This window comes from Morone saxatilis, unplaced genomic scaffold (assembly GCF_004916995.1).
Source record: "Morone saxatilis isolate NCDOM2014 unplaced genomic scaffold, NCSU_SB_2.0 Contig5, whole genome shotgun sequence".
In the NCBI taxonomy this organism is placed as follows: Eukaryota; Metazoa; Chordata; class Actinopteri; family Moronidae; genus Morone; species Morone saxatilis.
The window spans coordinates 13221233-13244412 of record NW_023340095.1 but is presented as its reverse complement, the minus strand read 5'-3'; the positions used below and the strand labels follow the sequence as shown (position 1 = coordinate 13244412).

General features: G+C 38.2%; 2 protein-coding genes across 4 annotated transcripts in view; one reads left to right on the top strand and one right to left on the bottom strand.

Annotated features, from left to right (window-relative positions):
* stk39 (serine threonine kinase 39) overlaps positions 1-15220 on the top strand; it is a 22383-nt gene extending 7163 nt beyond the window's left edge. The window contains exons 11-19 of one of the 3 annotated variants that reach the window (XM_035676481.1): positions 879-950; positions 2625-2747; positions 3428-3457; positions 3853-3909; positions 4651-4712; positions 10100-10152; positions 10325-10393; positions 10766-10830; positions 13707-15220. In XM_035676481.1, the coding sequence (XP_035532374.1) occupies positions 879-950; positions 2625-2747; positions 3428-3457; positions 3853-3909; positions 4651-4712; positions 10100-10152; positions 10325-10393; positions 10766-10830; positions 13707-13781 (606 nt within the window). In that variant the 3' untranslated portion in view covers positions 13782-15220. Of the gene's footprint in view, positions 1-878; positions 951-2624; positions 2748-3427; positions 3458-3852; positions 3910-4650; positions 4713-6973; positions 10153-10324; positions 10394-10765; positions 10831-13706 lie in introns of those variants that run through there. The other 2 variants (XR_004797294.1, XM_035676482.1) reach the window with 2 other exon arrangements.
* A 1095-nt stretch (positions 15221-16315) lies between these two features.
* b3galt1b (UDP-Gal:betaGlcNAc beta 1,3-galactosyltransferase, polypeptide 1b) lies at positions 16316-18796 on the bottom strand. The gene has a single exon (XM_035676995.1). It carries the CDS (start codon positions 18576-18578, stop codon positions 17592-17594), a length of 987 nt encoding a protein of 328 aa, XP_035532888.1. The 5' UTR covers positions 18579-18796; the 3' UTR covers positions 16316-17591.
* Between the last annotated feature and the right edge of the window lie 4384 nt (positions 18797-23180).

Sequence of the window (23180 nt, the reverse complement as noted above, 5' to 3'; positions counted from 1 at the left end):
TTAAAAGTGCAGACAGCATGCACATCTTATACAGTCAGGTAATGTCTGGTTTACTTGATAGCTTCGGTGGATGAAATGTTTGAGCCTCAGAGCCCGTGTCCTTGTCATTTTGTGCTGATTTGACCTACAGAGTCATCTACATTATACATTCAGCAAACATTGCCCAAAGCTTGCAGATTGCATTCTGGAATAGATCACGTGAATTGAAAAGGGAGATGGCAGATCCTCTGGTCAGCTGTCACCAACAAAGTAATTTTAAATGAATACTTTATCTTATTAAAGGAGGGAATAATTTCCAAAACAAAAAAAAGAAGGAAGGAAGGAGGACTAGAGGAAATTACCTCTTACAGAACTGACCAACAATATTTGTCATATTTGAAATATGATTTGAAAATGTCATACATACATACATACGTATACATGTGAGTTGAGTAACCAGCAGAGGGCACCCTGACACCCACAATAGAGCTTCCCAATGAGAAAATTGGAGGGAGGCTTTATTGTTTAAATATTAGACATTAGTGACTAACAACCAATGTGGGCTTCAGTCATTGATTTGTTACATATTGAAAACCTGAAAGGGATTAATATTGAGTTCAAATGTATGGTCCAGTGCACATATGATGATGGAATATGGATTGAGTTCTGCGTGGATGATTTCTGAAGCCTGATTTTAAAATACAGGGCATTTTACCTGTGCTTCACTCTTATCCCCTGCAAACTCTGATAGCAGTTATTACTAACACTCACACATTCTGATCTTATAATGTTTCTATTCCTACATTTAGAGTGGGAAGATTATGTTAGCCGCATGTTCTGTGTGTTAGTTTATGTCAGTCGGCCACTGAGTGCATTGATCTGTGTCTGTTTTGCTCAAGGACCCCGAGCAGAACTGGGGGAGCCTTGGTTCTATGTCAGGTTTGGAAAAAAAACCCGACACCACCAGAAGGGTAGTGCTTCTTTAACTTTGACCTTCCCTAAAGCTGGGTGAATTTTTATGACCCCAGTGCTAGTGGCTTCCAGTTTGTGTGTGCTGTCTCTTCTGTAACACTGTGGTGCTGTCATATCTTAGCTCACGCTGGTAGACTAGTCATGTGTGGCTTGTCTTACAGACTGTAGAACTGCAGCAAATTACAGGCTTTAGCAATGACACTGCCATACTTACCTGCTTTTATATGCTGGTTACAATTTGCAGTTGTGTTACTACTGTTTAACCAAGTTTAAGTAATCTCTCCTATGTTGCCTCTTCATATGAGTTTTCTCTTGTACTGTGCTGTACCCAAGCTGTGCCTACTAAACTGATATAGTTGCTTTAAGCTGTTTTTTAAGTCAGTGTACTATATATCGCCAATGTTTTGATGACATTCATACTAGTAACGTTTGAAAATGAGCCAACACCATATATCTGTCTATCTTTTTAAAAAATCTTTTTCATAAATGTTTATATAATTATATTTTTCTAACCTTATAATTTCTTTATATCATTATTAGATATTAAAATACATTTGAAGCAATAGTAATAATAAAGTGAGACCCCTCCCCCACCCAAACAATAGCTTATCAATGAAAAAAGTATGCAAGGAAAAAGTTCTGTTCTCTGATTAATCCCATTCTGCTTTGGAACCACAACCAGCTGGACTGATTATTTCCAGACCACAGCAGCTTATTTCTGCCATCATGACAAAAATTCTCAGTTTCTTGTTACAACATGAAAAGTTTTTTGTTACAACAAAATTGTTTTTGTGTTATATATAATAATATAAGTTATTTTTCATCTTATTATGACATATTTTCAAATTTTTACTGCATACCATATTATTAACATTATGTTTTATCTTTACTGATGCAGGCTACAGTGTCATCTCTGGTCTCTTTCTTGTTATACCAACATACCAATTTATAGCACTGCAAGAAAGTTTTATGATTTCGCAAGATAGCAGAAGTGATATGTTATTATAACAAGAAAGTTTTGCGTAAAAGTACCAATACCAGTACCCAAAATTTCTCCGATACAGCCTAAACTTCTGCGTATGGGCGAGTACACAAATCTGTGCACCGACCTAATACCACATAATTTATTAATCCCCGAAAATGGACTTTGCTACTTCTGAGCAGTGTCCCGTTCAAAGTTTTTTTCCCAGAATAGCAAAGTCATGACAAAAGGCTTTAACCTGAGCCAGGCCATACGAAATTATAGCAATCATACAATCCTACTCTGTCTGTGTGTGTGTATATGAATATATATATACCGAATTTTAACGCAAATGTATCGCATCAGTAATCTGTATCGACCGATATGCAAAGTTCAAGTATCGAAATCGGGATCGGGAAGGGAAAAAATTGGGTAGTGATAACAAGAAAAATGTCATAATAACATGAAAAATATCTTGTTATGCCATGAAAAGGATCTTGTTACAAGAAGAAACTGAGCAGATGTTTAGTTTCTCCCATGGATGGGATCCCTCAGCTCATTAAAAGGGTCCCAGTACTCCAAAAACATTCAGAACCACTGCTCTAATATCAACCTAATGCAATCATGGGTAAACCACAATGTGCGTGCAGGTTCAATTAAAAAAAACAATGAATGACATCATTAACATTATGCGTGCTGGCTGTGTGTCCAGGTGAGGAGAGTCCCAGGCTCCAGTGGGCACCTGCACAAGACGGAGGATGGAGACTGGGAGTGGAGCGATGACGAGCTGGACGAGGGCAGTGAGGAGGGCAAGGCAGCAGTGAATCAGGGCAGGGTAGGTGAGACCTCCAACAAAAAACGCGTCATTCATCATCAAGATTAGGTTTTAGATTCACCTTTATTTGTAAAACTACATAGTGAGCATCGGAAATAAAGAATCGGAGTTATTAAGGTGCTGGTCATTATTGTTGCACGTCACGTCTAACCTGTAGATCAAACTGTTATGTCATTTCCCCTCCGTCTTTGACCTGGTTCACCCCCCCCAAATCAGTCAGTGTTTTTCGGTTAGCAGATGGTTTATCTCTGAGAGAGCCTGTCATGAGGTCGCTGTAATGAGCTGGAAGATTGCTGCAAGGATTTGAGGCAGGAGGAAGTAGACAGCTATGATCAAAGAGCCCTTTGATAGATATACTCAGCTTTAATGTATGATGCAATAAGTAATACGTTCCCAAAAGTAAGGACTTAAGAAATAAGTTGTTGCTGATAGTATTTTCACAAGGATGTTTTTTTTATGTTTCCTTTCATCGATCTCAGGCTTGTTACTTCTCAGCAGTTGTACTGTACATTTTTTAGAAAAGTAAAAACAGACGGATGGGCAGATGGAGAAACAGACAGGAATACTGAAACATGCACATTATACATTTTCTTGGTCTTTTAGAAACTTGAAAAAAAATCATTATTTCTGTGTACCTATGAATATGAACATTCAAATGTGTGTTTGATTTTTCCCTCCAGTCACGAAGGGTCAAAGATGAGGCCAGAGATGTGAGTCAGCTCTTCCTCTACACCGATTTTAACATACAATTAAATGTATCTTTGAATTTTGGTGAAGAGACAAATAAGCTTTATCCTTTCTGCTGCTTTATAATTTGGTAACTTGGAAGAGGGGCATTTTTGGAAATGCAATTATACAGCCTACTTGGGCTGAAGCTTTGTGTAAGAATCATGAACTCAATTATGAATGTTTATTTCACAACACATTTTTATGCAGTTTAATCAAAACAGCCAGGCACCTGTTTTAAACTGTCTGACAAAGCCAGAAAATGACTCCTCGTGGATTGTTTTAAATTGACTTTCCTGTGTTTTCTTTAAAAGATTTGATATTTACCAAGGATGTAATCGCATTTGCACAATTCTGCCTCTCATTTTGTTGCTCCTAGAATGAGGAGAATGCCAACAGTGTCCCTATTGAAGGGTTGTCTATTCAGCATCCCCAGGTGAGGGATTCAGCAGCAGCACTAATTTGTCATGATTCAATGACCTTGATGCACCACTGATTGTCTGTGTGTGTTTGTGCACATCCATGCTGTACATGTGCACATGTGTCAGTGGGTAAATGTGTGTGTGTGTGTGTGTGTATGCGCACATGTGAATGTCGGCCTCCTGGAGCTCCTGGATGCTCTCAGCAGTAATAACTCAGAGTAAATGGCTGTCTGCCTGACAGTGCCAGCTCACTGCCTGGGTGTATCTCATCTAAAGACTCTCTGCCATTGCAGGCCATTTTCTAAGGCTATTGTCATTTTGAAAATGAGCCAGAGCAGTTTGAGGTGTAGTCTTGTGCTCCAGTAAGGAATTAACTCTGACAGCTACTCAGCAGTCATTTCTTACCCCTAATGTCTATTCTTTGCCATACAAAGAGCCCATTTGTAAGATGGTAGTGATAACGGTGATAAATCCTTACACAATACACCTTTATGTATTGTTCCTTTTCTTTTCCCATAAAACTTTCCCTGCAGCTGCAATAAATGGAAGACATTTTTCAGAAAAAATAAACCACATCGGCTGAGTGTACTTTCACTGCCGCACACACTTTGTGGTTTGTGTTCTCTGACGATTTGTGTGCAAAGCTTCTTCGTCTTGTTCACAGAAAACAGTGTTGTTTGTCTGATCTCTCAGTCCATTAGCGGACCATGTCAGCTCATCAAAAATGTAAAATCATCAGGTGTTTTCTAATGCAGGTTGAACCGTATGAGGATGCACCCTACATTCAAGGTGCTGTGAACATGGTACTACGGCTAAGGTGAGGCAGATATTTCTTTTCAGATCATTTTCTCAACCATCTGCAGATCTTCTCGTGGCAACACGGTCTCAAAAAGCTGTTCAAACATCGCCGTGGAAATAAAAGCATAAACACACAGCAGATTTACAAATGACCTAACATGCAGGCTATTAATACAGCTAATGATATTTGCCTGTTACGGAGGAGATCTGGCATTGCCATGGATCCCTTCACGTCCCTTTGTCTCACTGGTCGTGTCGTAGGGAGGAGAGCGTTACACTTCATTGGTTCTCTGGCTGTGCCCCACAATCTGCTTTCCTTCTTTCATAGCAACCTTTGCTTTCTTGCTGTAGCATTCCAGACATTGCTGCTTATGAACATATTTTTTTAATGTGGAGGCTTGTGATTCAGCCCGAGAATGATAAATGTAGATACTTCCTGTTAGAAAACACAAAATGTCAATGCCCTTTCACTTTAAGGTGTGTAATAAGGGAATACAAGGCTGATGTTCACATTACAAATACATTATCTTTATCTAATACACGTTATATATTCCCTCTCCCTCTTGCTCAGTGCGCAAACACACCAATAGAGAAAGAGAGAGTACATTTTCAGTGATGTAGCAACAGACAATGGGGCATTTTTGGTTAGTGGAAAGTCTGCCTGTAGCTCCCTGATGAGCTGGTTGCAGAACACACTCTTGGTTGAACAGACATCTGAAGGTGCCTCCCCAGGCATCCAGCATAGCACAGAAAACTATTTTATTCTGTGCTTACTAACAAAACAGTGGTCTGGATGTGACAGGAGACAGCTGATTGGTGGCCAGCAAAGAGTCGTTATTTTAACCTGGTGATTAAGATAAATTGGCAATTTTCAGTGGTTCTGGCTTTGGTTCCTCTGTTTCATAATTTCTTTTTTTTGATTAAATGATGTTTGGTTGATCTGTTGATTTTATGGCTCAAACACAAGAAGCAGATTCGATGTGATTTCCAATACTACAATTACAACATAAACCTTCATTGTGGCTCTTATTAAATGTATAAATACTGTTGTCCTGGTAACTTCAGAACGAGCGTGTAAAAATGTGTCAAAGCAGAGCCGTGCAGAAAATGCATTAATTTCTACAAAGAAATGCATTCACTGTGTTTAATATGATCCCAGCATTAGGCTGTCAGATCGTCTCTCTGGTTTGTCAGCTAGAATATTCAGTAATAGAGGTGCAGACATGTGATGGATGCCTTCTTAGATGTAAGTCAATAAAGCTTGATGGCATTTTTTCCCCCTATAAATATGAGCGTTTCAAATTCTCATATACTGTTTGCCCTGTAGGATTACTAAGACCTTTCACTATATCCTCTTCTTTGACATGTATAACATAGCGGATGTGTTAATGATGGGATTTTTGCTTTATGCTTTATATTCCCTGAACTAGAAAAGATACACTTGAACATGACACTGTATTTGATGTAGCGGTAAGATAAGCGAAACCTTTTGAAAGGATGAATAACATTAAGCTCTTTGTGTACAGTTTATTTCCAGTTTATCTCCATCTGAACAGCAGATGTTATGCTGACATAGAATCAGTAATTTTAAGAGCGTTTTGCTTTATTTTGAATGGGAAGTGCAAGGGAACAGGTTCTGAGCTTTCTGCCTGGAAATGTTTCTTTAAGAGAAAATTCACTTTTTTTTTTGTTGAGAAGGATTTGGCTGGTATGTCTTAAAGTGAATCAGCACAGAAGGTATTATAAGATGAGAGACTGCATTCATATTTTGGGATTTTCTTTGGCTGTGTTCCTGTGTTTTGGGGGCAGAACAAGATATATTTATGGCCACAAATTGTGTGAGGCTGCATAAGAAGGAGGGTGATTAAATGAAATATATGTCTGGAATATCAATGTTGTTTTTGCTAAAATTGCTTTTTAAAACCATTTGTTGTCAGGTAAAATATAATAAATAATAATATAGAATACAAACAACAACACAACAATAAAACCTAAATTGTAAAAAAATAAAAAGGTAATTTATTGCAGAAAAAATATGGTCCTTGAATTTGTAAAAGATTAAAGTTAAATGGTGAATCTATGAAAGTAATTGCATTTGAGAGAGAAAAATAAACAACTAATTGGTCTCCTCTCTCAGATAATGAGGGAGTTCAGCCGATTAGCATGAGTTTATGGTAATATGATCCCCTCAGTAGCAGAAACAGGGGAACAGCAGCAGCATGATTGGATTTATGTCAACATTTTGCTTGGAACTCATTCAATCTTTTCTTTTTTACAAAGGCACTGAGGTCTCCTGAGAATCGTATTGTCAGCAGTTTGAAGGGGAAGTTCAGACTTGCATAATATGCTTGCTGCTGGTGCAATGACATTGAAGCTTAAATAGCCCAAATAGCACGCATGCAAATTGATTTCACTGAGCAGTTCAGTCCAGAGGTGACATTTGCATGTTTTTTTTCTAAAGGTTCTTCTTCATAAAGGGTAACTAGAAGTTGACAAATGTCAGGGTAGCTTCTGAAATATCTTCTTCATAAATGAGTCAGCCATAAGCCTGAAGTTGAGTTTACAGGAGACAAACAAATCCTATCCACCTCTGCACAGGCATCTCGCTAGGTGTCACTAGTATAATAACAAGGACGATGATCCCTCATTGGCTTATGATTGCATATATTTTGGGGTTTTAGCCTGTTAGTTGGACAAAACTGTGACAGATCTTTTCACAATTTTCTCACATTTATGTTGACTAACGTATAAGTTAACTGTTGTCACATTAATTGGTTATAAAATAATTTAAGGTAATGCTTTATTTTATGGGACCTTAATTTGCCAGGAAGTTACCTTGAAAGAAAAGTTTAAACCCAAGTAAATATTTAGTCAGTGGTCATTTATTATTGGAAACTGTATTCTCCACATTTGTTGAATTTTAAGTTTGCCTCTAAGCATTTTTTAATGTTCAGCTGACCTGCTGTTCACTGACTAAAAGACCCCCTAGGTTACGGTAGCAATTAGTTAGAATTAATTAATTGAAACCCTGGAGATGATACACTGTCTTCATTTTCCTATAATTAATAAGAAAAATAATGCTTCTTTTAAGGAAGGTTCATTGAAATTATCAGGAAAATACTGGCAAATTATGCACCTGTAAAATAAGTAGGGTTGGTTTCTGCCCTACTAACATTTGAACACATTTAACTGTTAAAATACAAGTGAATACAATTGGTTACCCCTTTCTTTGATATGCTATTAAGATATGAGCTTTGGTTACTTTTTTATTTTATTTATAACAGTTGATTTTCCCCTGAGTCTGGAAAGGGGTTAGGATTCAGTGTCAATGTGAATAAAACTATGTAGCTTCAGTAGGGCAAATGTTTGTTGGCCTTGGTATCATAGTGTGTTGTGTTTTCTGTAATATATCTACATTTGTCTTGCCTAAAAATATCCAGTAGTCAGTAATCTCTGTGACTGCCAACAATGCAGGGCTGCAATGCTGACAGCAGTAGGACATTTTTGAAAGGTTGCCTTAGAGATATCACCAGTCTTCGTTATGTTTCCCAATGAAATGTTTATTAAAGCCTGTCACATTATTAGTGGGAAAGCAATCTGCCCACTTTAGGATTACACTGTAATATGTTTTGTCCTAAACCTGCCTTTGTCTAGAGGGATTATACAGTCATATCAAATACGCAAGTTAGTTCACAATGTGTCAGAAATACTAAGGCGTTTGGTGGGTGAAATGATAATTTTTTACTGCTGTTGAACTGGAAACGAAATCTCCAGAGTGCTCTAGATCATACACGTCATGACAGAGTTCAGTCTACTATATATGGCTAATCCCAAAGGATCCTCACGTAGTCTGACAGAATGCTTTCTAAACACTGTTGGTTTTCTTCAGAGGAGGCAGAATTTAGGCACAATCTATCTTGGCAGGGTTATGATCCTCTGACATACGTGTGGCCTCGCCTTGGCAATGTGCACCTACTGCTTCCACTGCTGGGAATAGAGATGTTGTTTACGTCCATCTGCTCCACCAGAGTTTTACCCAGTTCTTTTTCAACCATAACTCTCTAAAATGAAAAAAGTCTGACTCACAGCTGAGCTGATAGTAAATCCTCACTCCCACTATTTTGTATAGACTTGCTGCTAATACACTGAATGCAGAATGCATTAGCTATGTGTGTGTTGAATTATGGCTCTGTCTCATCTGAAATGAGGGCTGTGGGCTGGCCATGTGATTTATTTAACTAGATTACAAACCAAATTAATCCTCTCCTACCACACGTTTTTTGGGTTGCGCTGACATGTCCTGCTTTCATAGATACTGGCCACTCCCCTGTCACACACACATTTTAAAGACCTATTTCTAATGCAAGTGATGCAAATAAATGCAAGTTGATGCTGCAAAGACGGGAACAGTTTTAATGCAGTCAGCCAAGTCAAGCCAAGTTTATTTTTACATTTTACTGCAGTCTATGGTTGAGATACATACCACCTTAAAGTTACAGCTACAACACTGAAATCATGTTTAGTCACATTTAATCTTCACAGAACATTTAAATAGCTAAATGCAGAGAGATAAGCAGATGCCAGCATTTTCTGCAGTTCTCCGTGTAGTCCTTTCAACTCTGCTGTATACATCTTAGTGGATGCAGCAGGTGTGAGGTATGCAGCAGAAGCAGTTATACAGCTGTTACCTTCATACTGCTCAGTATGTGGAAAACTACTGAGCCATGTCCTCTGCACATTCTCCACTGCTACAGCACATTTTGCCCATGCAACTCATTTATTAAATCATTGCTTTAGTTACTTGGGTAACAGTCATTTATATTTATATATAAATAATATATATCATATATAAGGGAATAATGAATGTGTACTCTGCAGTTTTAGTGAGGCCTTTCAGCTAATTGTTTGGGTTTTCTTGCCCTCAACTTTACTGTTTTTGTTCACTCTCACTGCTCTTATTAGTGCCATTTTCAGCAAAAAAAACAAAAAAAAAATCAACTGTACGCTTCCTGCCCAGCACCAAAGGGCACACAGTTAAAGTTAGTGGATCTAATGGAGCATTAGCAGCAAAAGAGCTCGATATTTTCAGTTTTAAAAGAGTGAATATTGGAACATTTTTCAGGTGAACACAAACATGACTCCAAATGAATGCTGCTGCTTGATGACTAAATATGCCATTGTTTGCTAATACGTTCGCCATATCAACTTTATGAGGTGATAGTGTGTTTACAGCTTGTTGTGGCCAAAAAATATTTTTAAGGATAACAATTTCATACTTGTTTTCTACTTGTCTCTGCTTCCTTTTAAATATTTGTGCCCAGAGGACACTCATAGAAACACAAAATCTAAATCTGAATTTTCAGATACTACTTGTTCAGTCACACCCTTTTCTCTTTTTTCCCCCAGGAACTCGAGAAAGGAGTTGAATGACATCCGGTTTGAATTCACTCCTGGACGAGGTAAGAGCTTTTTCTAGATTTAAATGTGCTGTTCCGTTTTTGATAACATCTTCAGGCACTGTATGTAATGGGTCGTTTGTGCTCATGACAGTATCTAATTCAATATCTAACACAATTACCTTCTAAGTGGAATGTTGCAGGCCCAATATTTGTCATGTTATTCCCTCACAAGACACCGCTGATGGCGTTTCCCAGGAATTGTTCTCAGCCGGCCTTGTCAACGGGCACGATGTTGTTGTTGGTAATGTTCCACCTCTTTATTTTGGTAAATTGTGTTGTCTGAAAATTCTAAGCTCATGTACCATAAAGAATCATTTAGGGAGTATCAGGCTTACTAGAAAGAGAGAGATTGACGTTTATCTCAGTTTGCAGAAACTGAGACAACAAAAATTGATAGAAACTTACATTGTTTATATACATTGCATTTTATTTTAAAATGATAAGTTAGCCTAACTTATACATGTTAGCTGGTATGGGAATTTATCACATTAAATTATTATGAATTATTATTTTTTTAGCATTCTCTTTCTCCTGTTGCACAACATGTACTGAAATGTAATAATACTTGATATTATTTATATAACATGTTGTTGTTGTGTGCCCTGCATTACAGTTGCTGCTAACCTTCAGAAGATTGTAGATGACCCAACTACCTACAAAGTATTGACCTTTAAGCTGGTGAGTTCCCAGATGATTGATGGTTGATGACACCCTCACGGGTTTGTCCTGGCTGACAATGTCCAGCCATAAACAGCTCGTTGACGAAAGGTTCAGGGAGAAATGTGAGCGCTTCGGCATGAAAACAATGTTTTGTTGGTGAAGGAGATATTACTAAGTAAGGCTGGGGGGCGATCGTGACACCTACCCCATTACTGGATGGTTGATTCAACAAAAACCTTTTTCAATATCAACATAACGTGAATTTTGTTCTTACAAGGTTATGACCCTTTGATCCATATTGCAGACAAATGTACTATATATACTAGAGTTTTCTTGTTGAACTGTAGATTAAACTTGTTCTGAGCACTTTTTAGAGTACTGACAAATGAAAATGTTAAGCTTTTATATAATAATACCTTTTCTTCTAGTAATAAAGTTAACAATATAAATATAAAACAGCATAGACACTGTTTAACAAATATACATCATTGTGATATATATATAATAATTCTATATTATTCATATAGAGTTTGTATAGATGTACATTTTGATATGTTTACAATCATAAACTACCTTTGACAAAAAGAGAAAAAGGCTAAGGTTAATGGACATTTAGCCCACGGGAAGTAAGTAAATAAGTAATTAAGATTTATTTTATATCTGAACAGCTCTGCATCAGGAAAATATACCTGTTTTTGAAAATAATATATACAATGTCCAATTGTGTTTTGTGTATTATCCATGGATAAGAGTGTTACAGCCTTGACAGCCTAATTTAATCTCCAGCAGAAACTGAAGGTCAAACACAGTTTTCAACTGACAGCAGTGCTGTTTTCTACCCACTGTCTTCTCTCAGTGATGCACCTTGTTAAGTCACCAATCTGCAGTTCACCCGTGGGCCACTGATTCGGAGTACAGTAATGTTCATTTGAAGTCTGCATGAGATTCAGACTCACTTTGTTAATTCATCTACAACGAGGACAGATAAAGTGAATGTTGTGTATGGGCCACTTTTAGAAGTCACCTTTATATGGCTATTAGAGAAACAATTTTGGGGAAAAAGAAGCACTAATGTCAGTCCTTCTGGATTTGACAGAACTATGTAAATTATGTTTTATTGACCTTTCTGTATTTGTGGGTAAACAACATCTGTGCTTTGGGTCACAGTGCTTTTCAAAGTGACCTTTCTGCCATGTTTGCCTTATCAGCAGCTAGTGGGTGTTGCAGGTGGACCAGTCTCTGGAGAGTCAGGGCGAGGGAAGAGCTGGATACAGCATGTAAATATATGGACAGGCCTCAATTTCCATATGTTAACTCTGCTCCACTGCAGGCAATGCAAAAACTGCATTTCTAAGCGAAGAGTTACGAGTGCAGTGTCACAAAACCCAGGGAGTTAGAATAATTACCCTCGCTAGGGGAACCGTTCGTAACACTTTATGCAGACAATTTATGGTGTGGGTGGCACTAGAGCAACTTTATGACTTAACAGGGCAAGAGGTCACTATGGACTCACAAAGAGTAGCCTGTTTTCATTACAGTCCCTCCATTTTGATCAGACAACTGCAGAGCTCTGAGACCCCCAGAGAGATGGAGTGTCTCTCTTTGATCAGGTGTGATTTTCCAGAGGCCGGCAGGTGTTAGGCCACTCATTCGCACTGGCTTTTCCACAGAAGGAGAGCTGAATAAAAAAGAAAAACCCTGGTTTTCAGGGAACACATATATCTAAATGCGTGCTGCCTTTAATATTGCCTCTGTGCGTAGCATCTGACCAGCATCAAAATTGGGTTCACATCAGGGGCTGGGAGGTTGAATTGTCAGTAAATATTGCGCTTTGTCACTGGCAGCTGTTGAAGTTTAGAGGTGATGCGCTACATGGCCAAAAGTATGAGGACACCCAAACATTGTATGAACATTTTATTCCAAAATTATAGGCAATAATGTGCTGCGGTAATAGCCTCCACACTGCTTGGAAGGAGGCTCTACCAGATTTTGGAACCTGCTTGCTGGGCTTTGTTCCCGTTCAGCCACAGGAGTAGAGAGGTTGGGCACAGATGTTAGGTGATGAGGCCTGGCTCGCAGTCGGTGTTCCAATGCATCCCAAAGGTGTTTGATGGCATTTGAGGTCAAGGGATCTGTGCAGACTAGTCAAGTTTCATTTCTTTATAGACATCAGTTTGTGCACGGGGAGCATTGTCCTTTCCAAATTATCGCCACAAAATTAGAAGCACATAAGACACAACATGTCATAAGATTTCCTCTCATTGTAACTAATGGGACTAGCCCCAAACTAAAGGTACACACATTTGGTATATGATGCATACAATTTGATGATATACATGTATGTTTTAATGTGTGCAAACTACAATGAGATAAAGACTTACATCTTCACATTTAATCTAACAGCATAATATGGACGGTCCAACCTGATATACTGCAGCAGAAATGGTGCCAATACTGACCTTATTAAACAGACTATTGGCCAGATGTGACACATTAAAATACTGTTTCTTATTCACTTTATATTATACTATTTTTTTATTATACTATTATTTTATAAACCTTTTAAAACAATGTTGTTAACATTTTAACATCATTTTAACAGCCTGAAAAGATTGTTGATGTCAATGTCTCCATTTATGGATAGAATATAAGGTTGCAGATATACGCCTATATTCTCATTGTTATCAAATTCTGTGAAAAGACCAAAGCCAACAATGTGTTTCTCAATACTTTTCAGTGCCTACCCTGTTTGTGAGCATTTGGTCCTGCTGCTAATCCAGGGTGTTACACTACAGCTGTTCTAGAGATTTTGCAGGATTAGTTCTCTTGATGGAGATGAGTGGGTCAGGATGCAAACTAGCCACGTTGACCCTTGCAATGTTTTTCTCTCGCAGGCATCCGGCTGCGATGACACAGAGATCCCGGACGAGGTGAAGCTGATCGGCTTTGCACAGCTAAGTGTTAGCTGATGCCTGAAGCAGGTGAGACAGGGGAGACAGTTCAGGGCAGACAGACTGAGGAACAAACCACCACTTCCTGCAACATCCTCCCCAACACCCTCCTTTTAAAACTCACTCCACCTCCTCCCTCACACCTTTTTTTCACCTTTCCCTGAGGCCAAGCTCTGCCACCGCCCCGCCTTCACCTCCTTAGCGCCGACTTCCCTGCTCACTGCTCCCTGACCTTTAACCTTAACAACATTCCACCGCCCAGCGCACAGACCGGGATCAGGATACAGCCCAGGAACTTAAAGATGTACTCAGGTGGTGACATAAGGAGATTAAGATGTAGCTTTGAATGTTTTATTTATTTTTTTCTTTTTCTCATTTTTGTTTTACACCATATTACCTTTGTGTTCAGCAAAGCTCTCATTATTTATTGAAATGAGAAGAGTATTTTTAGTTTGTTTCTCACGCTGTTTTGTTGCCACAGTGAAAACAAATTTGCTTTGACTCGCATCTCACGAATCCACTCATTTGTGACGTTTCCCTGAGGTCTATGTCAGAATGTAAGATTCAGTTAATTTATGGGGAAAAGCACATTTTCATAATAACGTAATGAATGTCTAAAAAGATAATGAATTGTATTTCTGTGTCGAGACCCGTTTTACATTGACAAAGAAGGGAACCCTTTGCTTGAGTGTGCAGAAAACAAAACGAGACCTGGATGCTACTGTGTATAATTTGCTGCTCTCGACAGTGCTAATGCTTCAAAATGTTAGAGGTGCCTTGTTCATTTTTCTGTGCCTAAGAAAGTAGTCAATGAGTGAGACCACAAAGAGCAGAACCCGCTGATTACCATTTCACAATGTATTACTATTACAGCAATGACACAATTCAAGTCAAGTATCTTAACTTAATGAGACAAGCTACAATGCACTTTTGGGCTGAGTGTGTGCGCCCGACCAGCAGATGCTTAGCCCCTGGAGACAAGTTAATGTGTGCTTTTGTCATCAGACAAATAAAACATAAGAGAACCTGTAGCCAATTAATCTGCTCTGGTTGACGCATATTCAGATGCCAGGTTAATAGACAAAACCACAACAGTTTAATTTTCTTGCTCTGTCCTGCTGCACTACAAAAAACTTTTTTTTCTCCCAAAAATATAGTAGTTTCTAAAAATGTACTGTATGACAATGCATCTGAGGATGAAACCAAAAGGCAACTATTGAAAGGGTGACGAGCCATTTGTTTGTCCAAACAAGTCCAGTAGTACTAAATTATTTTTAAGTATTGAGGTGGTAAATATTAACTTCTACTAAATTCTTTATTATAAAGTAATTTATTGTGTTTTTTTATGTACAGTATGTGTACCATTTCAGCATATTACCCGTTCCCTCTCTGTAATCAGCTGATGTCAAATTTCTGACAAGGAGCAACAATAAAGAATTGCTATTATTTAAAAAAAAGGTGTGGAGTGTTTACTTTTAGCTGACAGTGTCATAACATACTCAATTATAACTTGATACGACCTACACTAAAAGTTGTTTTTTTAAAGGCATATTGGCTATAAAAGGCCAACTCACAGCTGTAATTTTTCCTCAAGTATACACCACGGACACAAGAGCCAAGTCAATTTTATTTATGTAGTCCAATATCATAAATTTGCCTCAGAGGGGTTTTTACGATCTGTACAGCATACGACACCTTCTCCCCTTAGAGCCTTGATTTAGCTAATGAAAAAAATTGCCTTTTTAAAGCAAAAAGCAGCTAACCTTTAAGAGTAAGTTTGGCTACAGTGTCATTAGCTTATTGTAGCTAATTTTATCCAATGTTAGCAAACTTCATATGGCTATTACTGTGTAACTGACAAGATGAGTGAGCTTGCTGACTTTGTTAGTCTCTACTTGTGCTTCTGTTAAAGGTCCAGTGTGTAACATTTGGGAGGATCTATTGTCAGAAATGGAATATAGTATTTATAGGTATGTTTTCATTAGTGTATATTCACCTGAAAATAAGAATTGTTTTTGTTACCTTAGAATGAGCCGTTTTTATGTTGCTGGTCTGCCATGTTGAATCACCATGTTTCTACAGAAGCCCAGAACTGACAAGCAAATATTTGCAGCCACACACTTCACAGCCTGATCTCATTCCCAGGGTATCAAATATATACGCGAGCAGTGTTCAGTTAGTTGCAATCTGAAACTTCACTGCTAGAAATCTTACACACTGGTCCTTTAAACTATGTTTTAGCATTTACCCTCATACCCCTGTAGTTTCAGTTTGTAGCCAAATCTTTTTTGTATTTCAGAAAGTTACATAGGATTATTTTTTTAAATAGCTAAAAAACATTTCATAATCACTGTGAAACAACCTGCTCTTCAATTACAGATACTGTCACTACCACAAACTACCTAAGGTAACCCTGGGAACTCGAAACAAGTAAACAAGTAAAAGCAGTAATATAACTTTAATTATTCAAGTATTTGTTTTTTAATATAAAAAACATACAATATATGACAACAACCCCTTGCGGGATAGATGCTTTCACAGTAAATGTCACATTAGCTTATAATTCTACAAAACTTTTGTAAAAGGAAATGAAAATTTGGCAACGAAAGCCATGTTTTCTGAAAGACACAAAATCTTACCATGATGTCAGTATGGTGCTTGAGTAATCACTGATATGCCAGATACATTATGATAATACATCCAGTCTGTAATGGTCTTAGCTACAGTTCATACTTGCACAACATGATACTGTATTATTTCTCTTGATGTGTGGAGGAGTTGAGCTGCTGATGTACAGCATATATAACCAACAGCAGCAGCTGGTGTAATGAGGAGCTGGTAGCTGAAAAACACAATTATATAAAAGAGGAAAAAAAAACAAAATGCATCCCAAACAAGACAAATATACATCTGACTTTTTCAGAGAGAAGAGGCATTGAAATTATGACAATATGTAAACAAAAACATTAGGCAAATTCCATCAAATTCAGCTACGAGATTTCATAATTACCAATGCTAGAAGAAGAAAAGTATTGATTGAAAAATATGTAACTATCTTTCAACCTGGTCTGTTTGGAGACTGATAATACTTCAGCTTTCTATCTAACTGTGTTCATAATAAAGATGAAAAAGGGGACAGCAGCATGAGCATATACTTTTATCTCAGCACACAACCTGGTTTGTTGTTGGATAAGATTAACATTTGCACTCTCATTGTTCTCTACTTTCACTGGTAAATGATACTTTTAAAATGCATAATATCATAGATGTAATATAGTAATTTAATACTTTATTGATTCCTGCACAGACAATCTCTTTTGGCTTGCACTCCCGCAGGAAGATCAGGATGCTTAGTCAGCAGCCGTGCAGCTGGTAGAGATTCAGTGTCTTACTCAAGGACACTTTAACAGGACAGAAAGTTATCAGTGTGAGGGCTTGAACCAAGGTCGTCTGGTTAAAACACCGTCTGTACTCATTAGGCCACACTACATAATTCTTAATGTTGATTGACTCAATGCTCATAAAGAATAATCTGCTTAAATTGGACCTGAAATACATGAACAAAATTACTTTCAGTTGCAACACCACATTTTACTTATGCATGAGAATACGCGCTTTACAAGCCTCATGCATTCATTAACAATCGTGAGGTGTAATCAGCAGAAAAAGAGACATAGATGGATGTTAATGAAAACATCTGTCATGAAATAGAGACTTGCAGAAGCCATCGATGTTTTTACACTACTCAGTGTGATGTAATTTGAAAAGGAGGAAAAAAGGCAAAACAAAAACCCCATTGAAGATGTTGGTCAGTGGTCCTCATGTCCCCTAACATCTCAGGTGCTTCTTGCTGGACATGTCATTCCAAATGCGGTGCATCTCCTCCGGGGAGATCTGGTGTACAGTGATAACCCGCCTGTACCTGCACAGACTGTAGGCCATTTTCCAGTGATTAAAACCACTGTTCTGATACGGGTGTATACCCAGCTTACGCAAACACAGTCCCACATACACATCCTCCAGGTGCAACAGTCTTGTGTGTAATGAAGTCTTGTAGATGAGCTCGGCTACGTCTGCTGAGAACACATAGCCAGTGCCCGAGCAGAAAGGTGGGTATTTACTCTCAGGATACAAATCCCTGGACATGTACCACTTGCTGCGCATATCCCTTATGGGCCCACCGTTTATAACATAACCGGTAAAATATCTCCTTCTTGGCTTGGTGGTGGGCTTCAGGAGCTTGTAGATCAGATTGTCCATGTTGACAAAGATATCACTGTCTGTCTTCATGACATACTGCGCTTTGGGGCAGAAGGTGGCAACCCAGCGCATTCCCATCATGGTCTTGAGGGTGAGGTTGTGGTAGGAATCAATAAAATTCTCCACAACAATGTCATGGAAGATCTGGCTCTCCTGCTCCACCATCTGGTTCAGGACGTTGTCTGTGTTCCTGCCCAGCAGAAAGATGGTGAGGATGCGGATGTCGCTGAAGGTGCTCTCATCACCCCAGGTTTCCCGGATGGCCTGCCGTGCATCGAACTCCTTGTGCGTGGTGCTAATGAGGATGACCAGGAAGGGAGCGTCACTTTCGCATTTCTTCGGCTCATTGATGACAAATTCAAAGGCATGTGGGTTAAGGGGGCGGGTGCGGATGTTGGTGAAGGTAATGTTTTTTGGGGGTTTCACAGTCTTACGTATAGGCACAGACATGTGGCCGACATAAGTGGATGTTGGGCGAGATATACTCAAGTACCACAGAGCGCTCGCCCAGCAGACCACTGTCAACAGGTATAAACATGACACTTTTGAAGGCATTATGCTGCATTTAGGTGTATTTTGATGAGCTGGATCTTATAAGGCTTTCTTTCCATTAGCAATGTTTCACCCAGTGAGGCAGCATGAAGCTGCTCCAGCGTGCAGTTTGACATTAATTGTCAGTAATGGATTACTTTAGAGAGAAGTGATGCTGTGTGTGTTTTAATGCAAAGCACTTTAAAATTGTATGGACGTCCAATTTCTCTTGGTGACACTTGTGCTTCTCCATTTACATCTGAAAGAGAGAGAGAGCGAGAGAGAGAGAAATGTTGCATTAATATAAAAACATAAATATCAGACGGGCTCTAAAAATATAATTTTGAATAAATCATGAGAAACTTTTTTCAAATCCAATAAACTCAGCAGTGGCCACTCAAATATGAATAAAAGGCACCCCACACGCTTTGCTATGAACAGCTACAGCAACAAGTCAAACAAATTAGGAAATGCTGCCAGTGTATAATATTATATTTATACAATAAATAACCTCAATTACTGTAGAAACCCTGCAGAGGAATTAGATTTTATCAAACTCATCATTTGGATGCCGGAGTCAAAAATCATCACAACTCAATTGAATTTAATTTAAATGTAGTTGGAGGAAAAAAGGACTGAAATCAATAACTAATAAATTACACAAGTGGTTGAAACACATGTGGGGAAGATTGTGGAGCCATCAGCCGTCTAGGAAAAGTGACTCATCATTGGACACATTGATATTACTCATTTTTACAGTTTAGTTATTTTTGAGTTGCAGCACACATTGTGATGTGTTTGTATTGTGATTTTCTGTATTCTGTGTTACAGCCAATGGACCAAATTCATTCTGATAATGTGTCTAGGATGTTGATTATGACTACGATTTTCATTACACAGAATACTTCATAGTTATGATCATGTAATAATGAAGCAGGTTTTGGGGAAGGGCAAGGGAAGCACAGTCATAACACAGTGACATCTTGCTGATGTGTTGCAAATGCCTCAAACTGCAACATATGTCATCCTGACAATTTTGTTTCGTTCACTGGTAGAAGTATTGAGATTCTTTACACAAGTAAAAGTACCAAGAACATGTAAAAATACTCCATTTTAAGTTTAATATTATGCAATGGAAAATGTTACATAAGTAAAAGGGCATAGGTATTTTCAGCACAAGGTATCAAACGTACTAAATACGGTCAAAGAGGGGGAAAAAAAACAAAATACATCTACAAAATCTGATTCATGTGAATCACAAACTGTGTTTGGAGACTGATAGTAGATATATACATATATAAATAAAATAAATACAATAATATGTAGTAGTTTAGTTGGTAGAGGGGGATTTACTGTGTACACTGTTGATTAGTTTAATCTATAACAATGGTTTATTTTATAATCAGATGGTTTATATGAAAATATTGATAAGTAACTGTTAAATAAATGTTTACAGGGCACAATATGAATGTAAGTATAACGATGAAATGCAAAAACTCAAATACTTAATATAATCCTCTGTGCTCACAGTTGCATATTTACACATCCAGCACATAAGGAGTAACACTGTCATGCATTTGGAGGCATCTTTGTGTCCATCTAACGAATACCAGTATTCATTCTCATGCTCTGTTTTTGGTCTCTACCAACTCCTGAGGGAACGATCTGCTCTCTTCTGCTGTTAAATATTCCATATGTTCACCAGCTACTCACTAAATGTCTTTCTGCCAGTTGATGCTAGGATGCTTACAGCTGCTTGCTGTAGACAAAACAAAGCTATAAGAGCAGTGAGAGTGAACCAGAACAGTGAATGAGCCGTAACTTACTATAAAGCTCCATGAAGCCGAGCGGAGCTGTAAATACATCGTTCTCTGTAGGTTCATTACTACGTTGTTTTATGAACATGTGATACGTTACTATTATTTATCAATTATAGCTGCTTTAAGTACAGTTCATGAGTATGTAAAATTTACATTAGACTAGCGGTTTTGTTTAACCTTAATGATAGGTAAAAACATCATAATTTTTTCAATCATTTTATTACTATGAACTGAATTAGATGTTCATACCTATATATAAATGAGTTCTATCTTGTATCAGAACTTCACAAAAGACGTGACAACATTTTCAACCTCAACAAATGATCCTGCTGCACAGTTTGACATTTCACAGGAGCAGACAAATGCCCTTTTAAACTCAAACCAAAAGCAAAAAAAAAAGGTTTACAAGCGCTCTTGTTCGGTGGCTCAAAAGTGCTGTGGGGTTGGCAGCATTCTGCATGACAGCGTGACATGGTGGCACAAAGGGAACACCGTGCCATGATAAGCCTTCCCCTGGGGTGAGTTTTTCCTCCCTGTTTGTTCAATGCTGCACTGCTATACTGTCTGCCTGTTACTGAACGGATAGAAATTTGCCGTGCCTGTTTTCTGAGCAGTGGTGGACACTGAAACGGCATTTGTTTGTGCTTTTGTGCAGGTGGCAGAGCAGCTACAGTATATGATGACCATGTGTCCTGGCTTTTGAAAGTGACTTTTCTTTTCATCCAGGGAAGGCAGATCAGACGATGCGCTTCACAGGAGAATTGCTTTAATGCAATACAACTCTATTTCTATCTCCATCTTCAAAGCTGGAGAGCTAAGCAACCTGGTCTGATCCTACAATGTAACCATAATGACATGATTTGAATACCATTTAAAGATAGACTGCAATTACCTGCAGTCTATACCCATATTGTACACCATGGTAACAAAGGATACATACATACACATTCTTTATCGGAGGTAATCTGTCACATGAATTTGACTTTTATGTACTATGAGAAATAAACCTTCTTATCTTGCACTGTGATCACCGGTATAGCTATACTGCTTATTTATGTCAGTTTGAGAATATATATATGTTAGAGCAGCAGATTATCAGTCTGAGACTATCTTACAAATGCTGTTGTGTCTCAGTTTATTTTGTACTGAGCCCTTGTCCCGAGAGTCTTTCAGCAAAACTCTTATGTTGAGAGTATTTGCTCACAATATCAGACTCCTCTTGTGAAATTACTGTTAGATCTCATAGGATTTAGAGGAGCAAACAATCATTCCATTTAACAACAGTTTACTCAGACTAAGAAAAACACAGGAACGCCAATATTTTCTAATACCAGAGGAGGAGAGGAAGGTCAGGTAGAGTGAGGACAGAATAACAGGGCCAGATTAAGCAATGACTGTTTGCTCCAAGGTTAATAACATAGTGAAAACAGAAACCTACACAAAAGCAAGGCACATTCTGTATGTTCACGTGAACACGTTGAAATACACAATAACCAGGGCTAGCAAGCACTCACTGTGTCCCACATTGTCACTTTGAAATCTCACTTTCCAGGCTGGAGCAAAATATTTATGAGACAGAACTGAGGCAATGTTTATGTGACAGTTCATTTGGCTGCCAGTCTGTAAAACATAACCTCCAGTGGCTTTTCAGAACAAACGTTTCTAAGCGGGTCTCGAGCTCTCATGTGCATACACACCACCAGATAAAATGGACTGCTCAAATCGTCCATTACTCTGATTGATGCAATTTACTCCTTCTGAATGTCTGTCATTAATTAGTTTTTGAATTAAAGACGAATACCCAAAACTTAAGTGAAATTACATGTCTTTTTTTTCTACACTGTCTATTAAAAGAGATGTACTGACAGTAGCTCAAATTAACGGCTGAGAGACAGCTCAGTACTGTCACGTATTTTTACCATCACACAATCAAATGAAATGATGAGTCACTAATCTGTGTGATTATAATGGTCATGATGATTGCGTATCAGTCAGTGCATCACTTTAGATTCAACATCAGACTTTTGTGTGTGTGTTCTATCTCTGCGGGTGGGAGATAGAGAGATATGAATGAGTCTATTTGCTAAGGAATTGAGTGGCAGCATACACCAGTTTTAAAACAGTGAGATATGAGCAAGATATAAGGGGGAGAAATGATAAAGCAGAGAGCTAGAATGAGGAGACACAGGGATGTAGATCCTGGTTATGAAAGATGTATTATCCTGATAGCTGAATTTTATACAACAATCAACTCTTAACAATCTTAAGAGACCTGACGTTATTACCCTTTCTGCCCTGCTGCCACTTCACTGAGCAACAGTTTCTAAGAAACTGTGAAAGGTGAAGTAGCAATATGAAGATTGTATATAGAAACACTGCCATTCACTAGTGTTGGGTTTTTTTTTGTATTAGCATCATAATAATATGTTGTATAATATGTGTAAATGGTTTATTTTAAAAACAGAAAATGAAAAAAGAGTGATTGTAAATGTAATTGCACCAGTATTCAATGTCCTTAACCATGGTAAAACATCCTAAAAGAAGCTCCTTATTGGCCGAGTTAAGAGATGGCAATGTCAGTTGGTTGGTCCACCACAGTCTGTCATGCTGCCCAGAGGGAGAATCCCACTGACTTCAGTGATCCCCGGCCTTTTCCTCAAGCGTCACCATCAGGTTCACATTTGTGATTTTGACTGAAATGTCTCAACAACAGTTGCTATGAAATCTGGTAAACACATTCATATCGCCTAGGATGAATTGTATTCCAGGTCCAGTGTGTAACATTTAGGAGGATCTATTCGCAGAA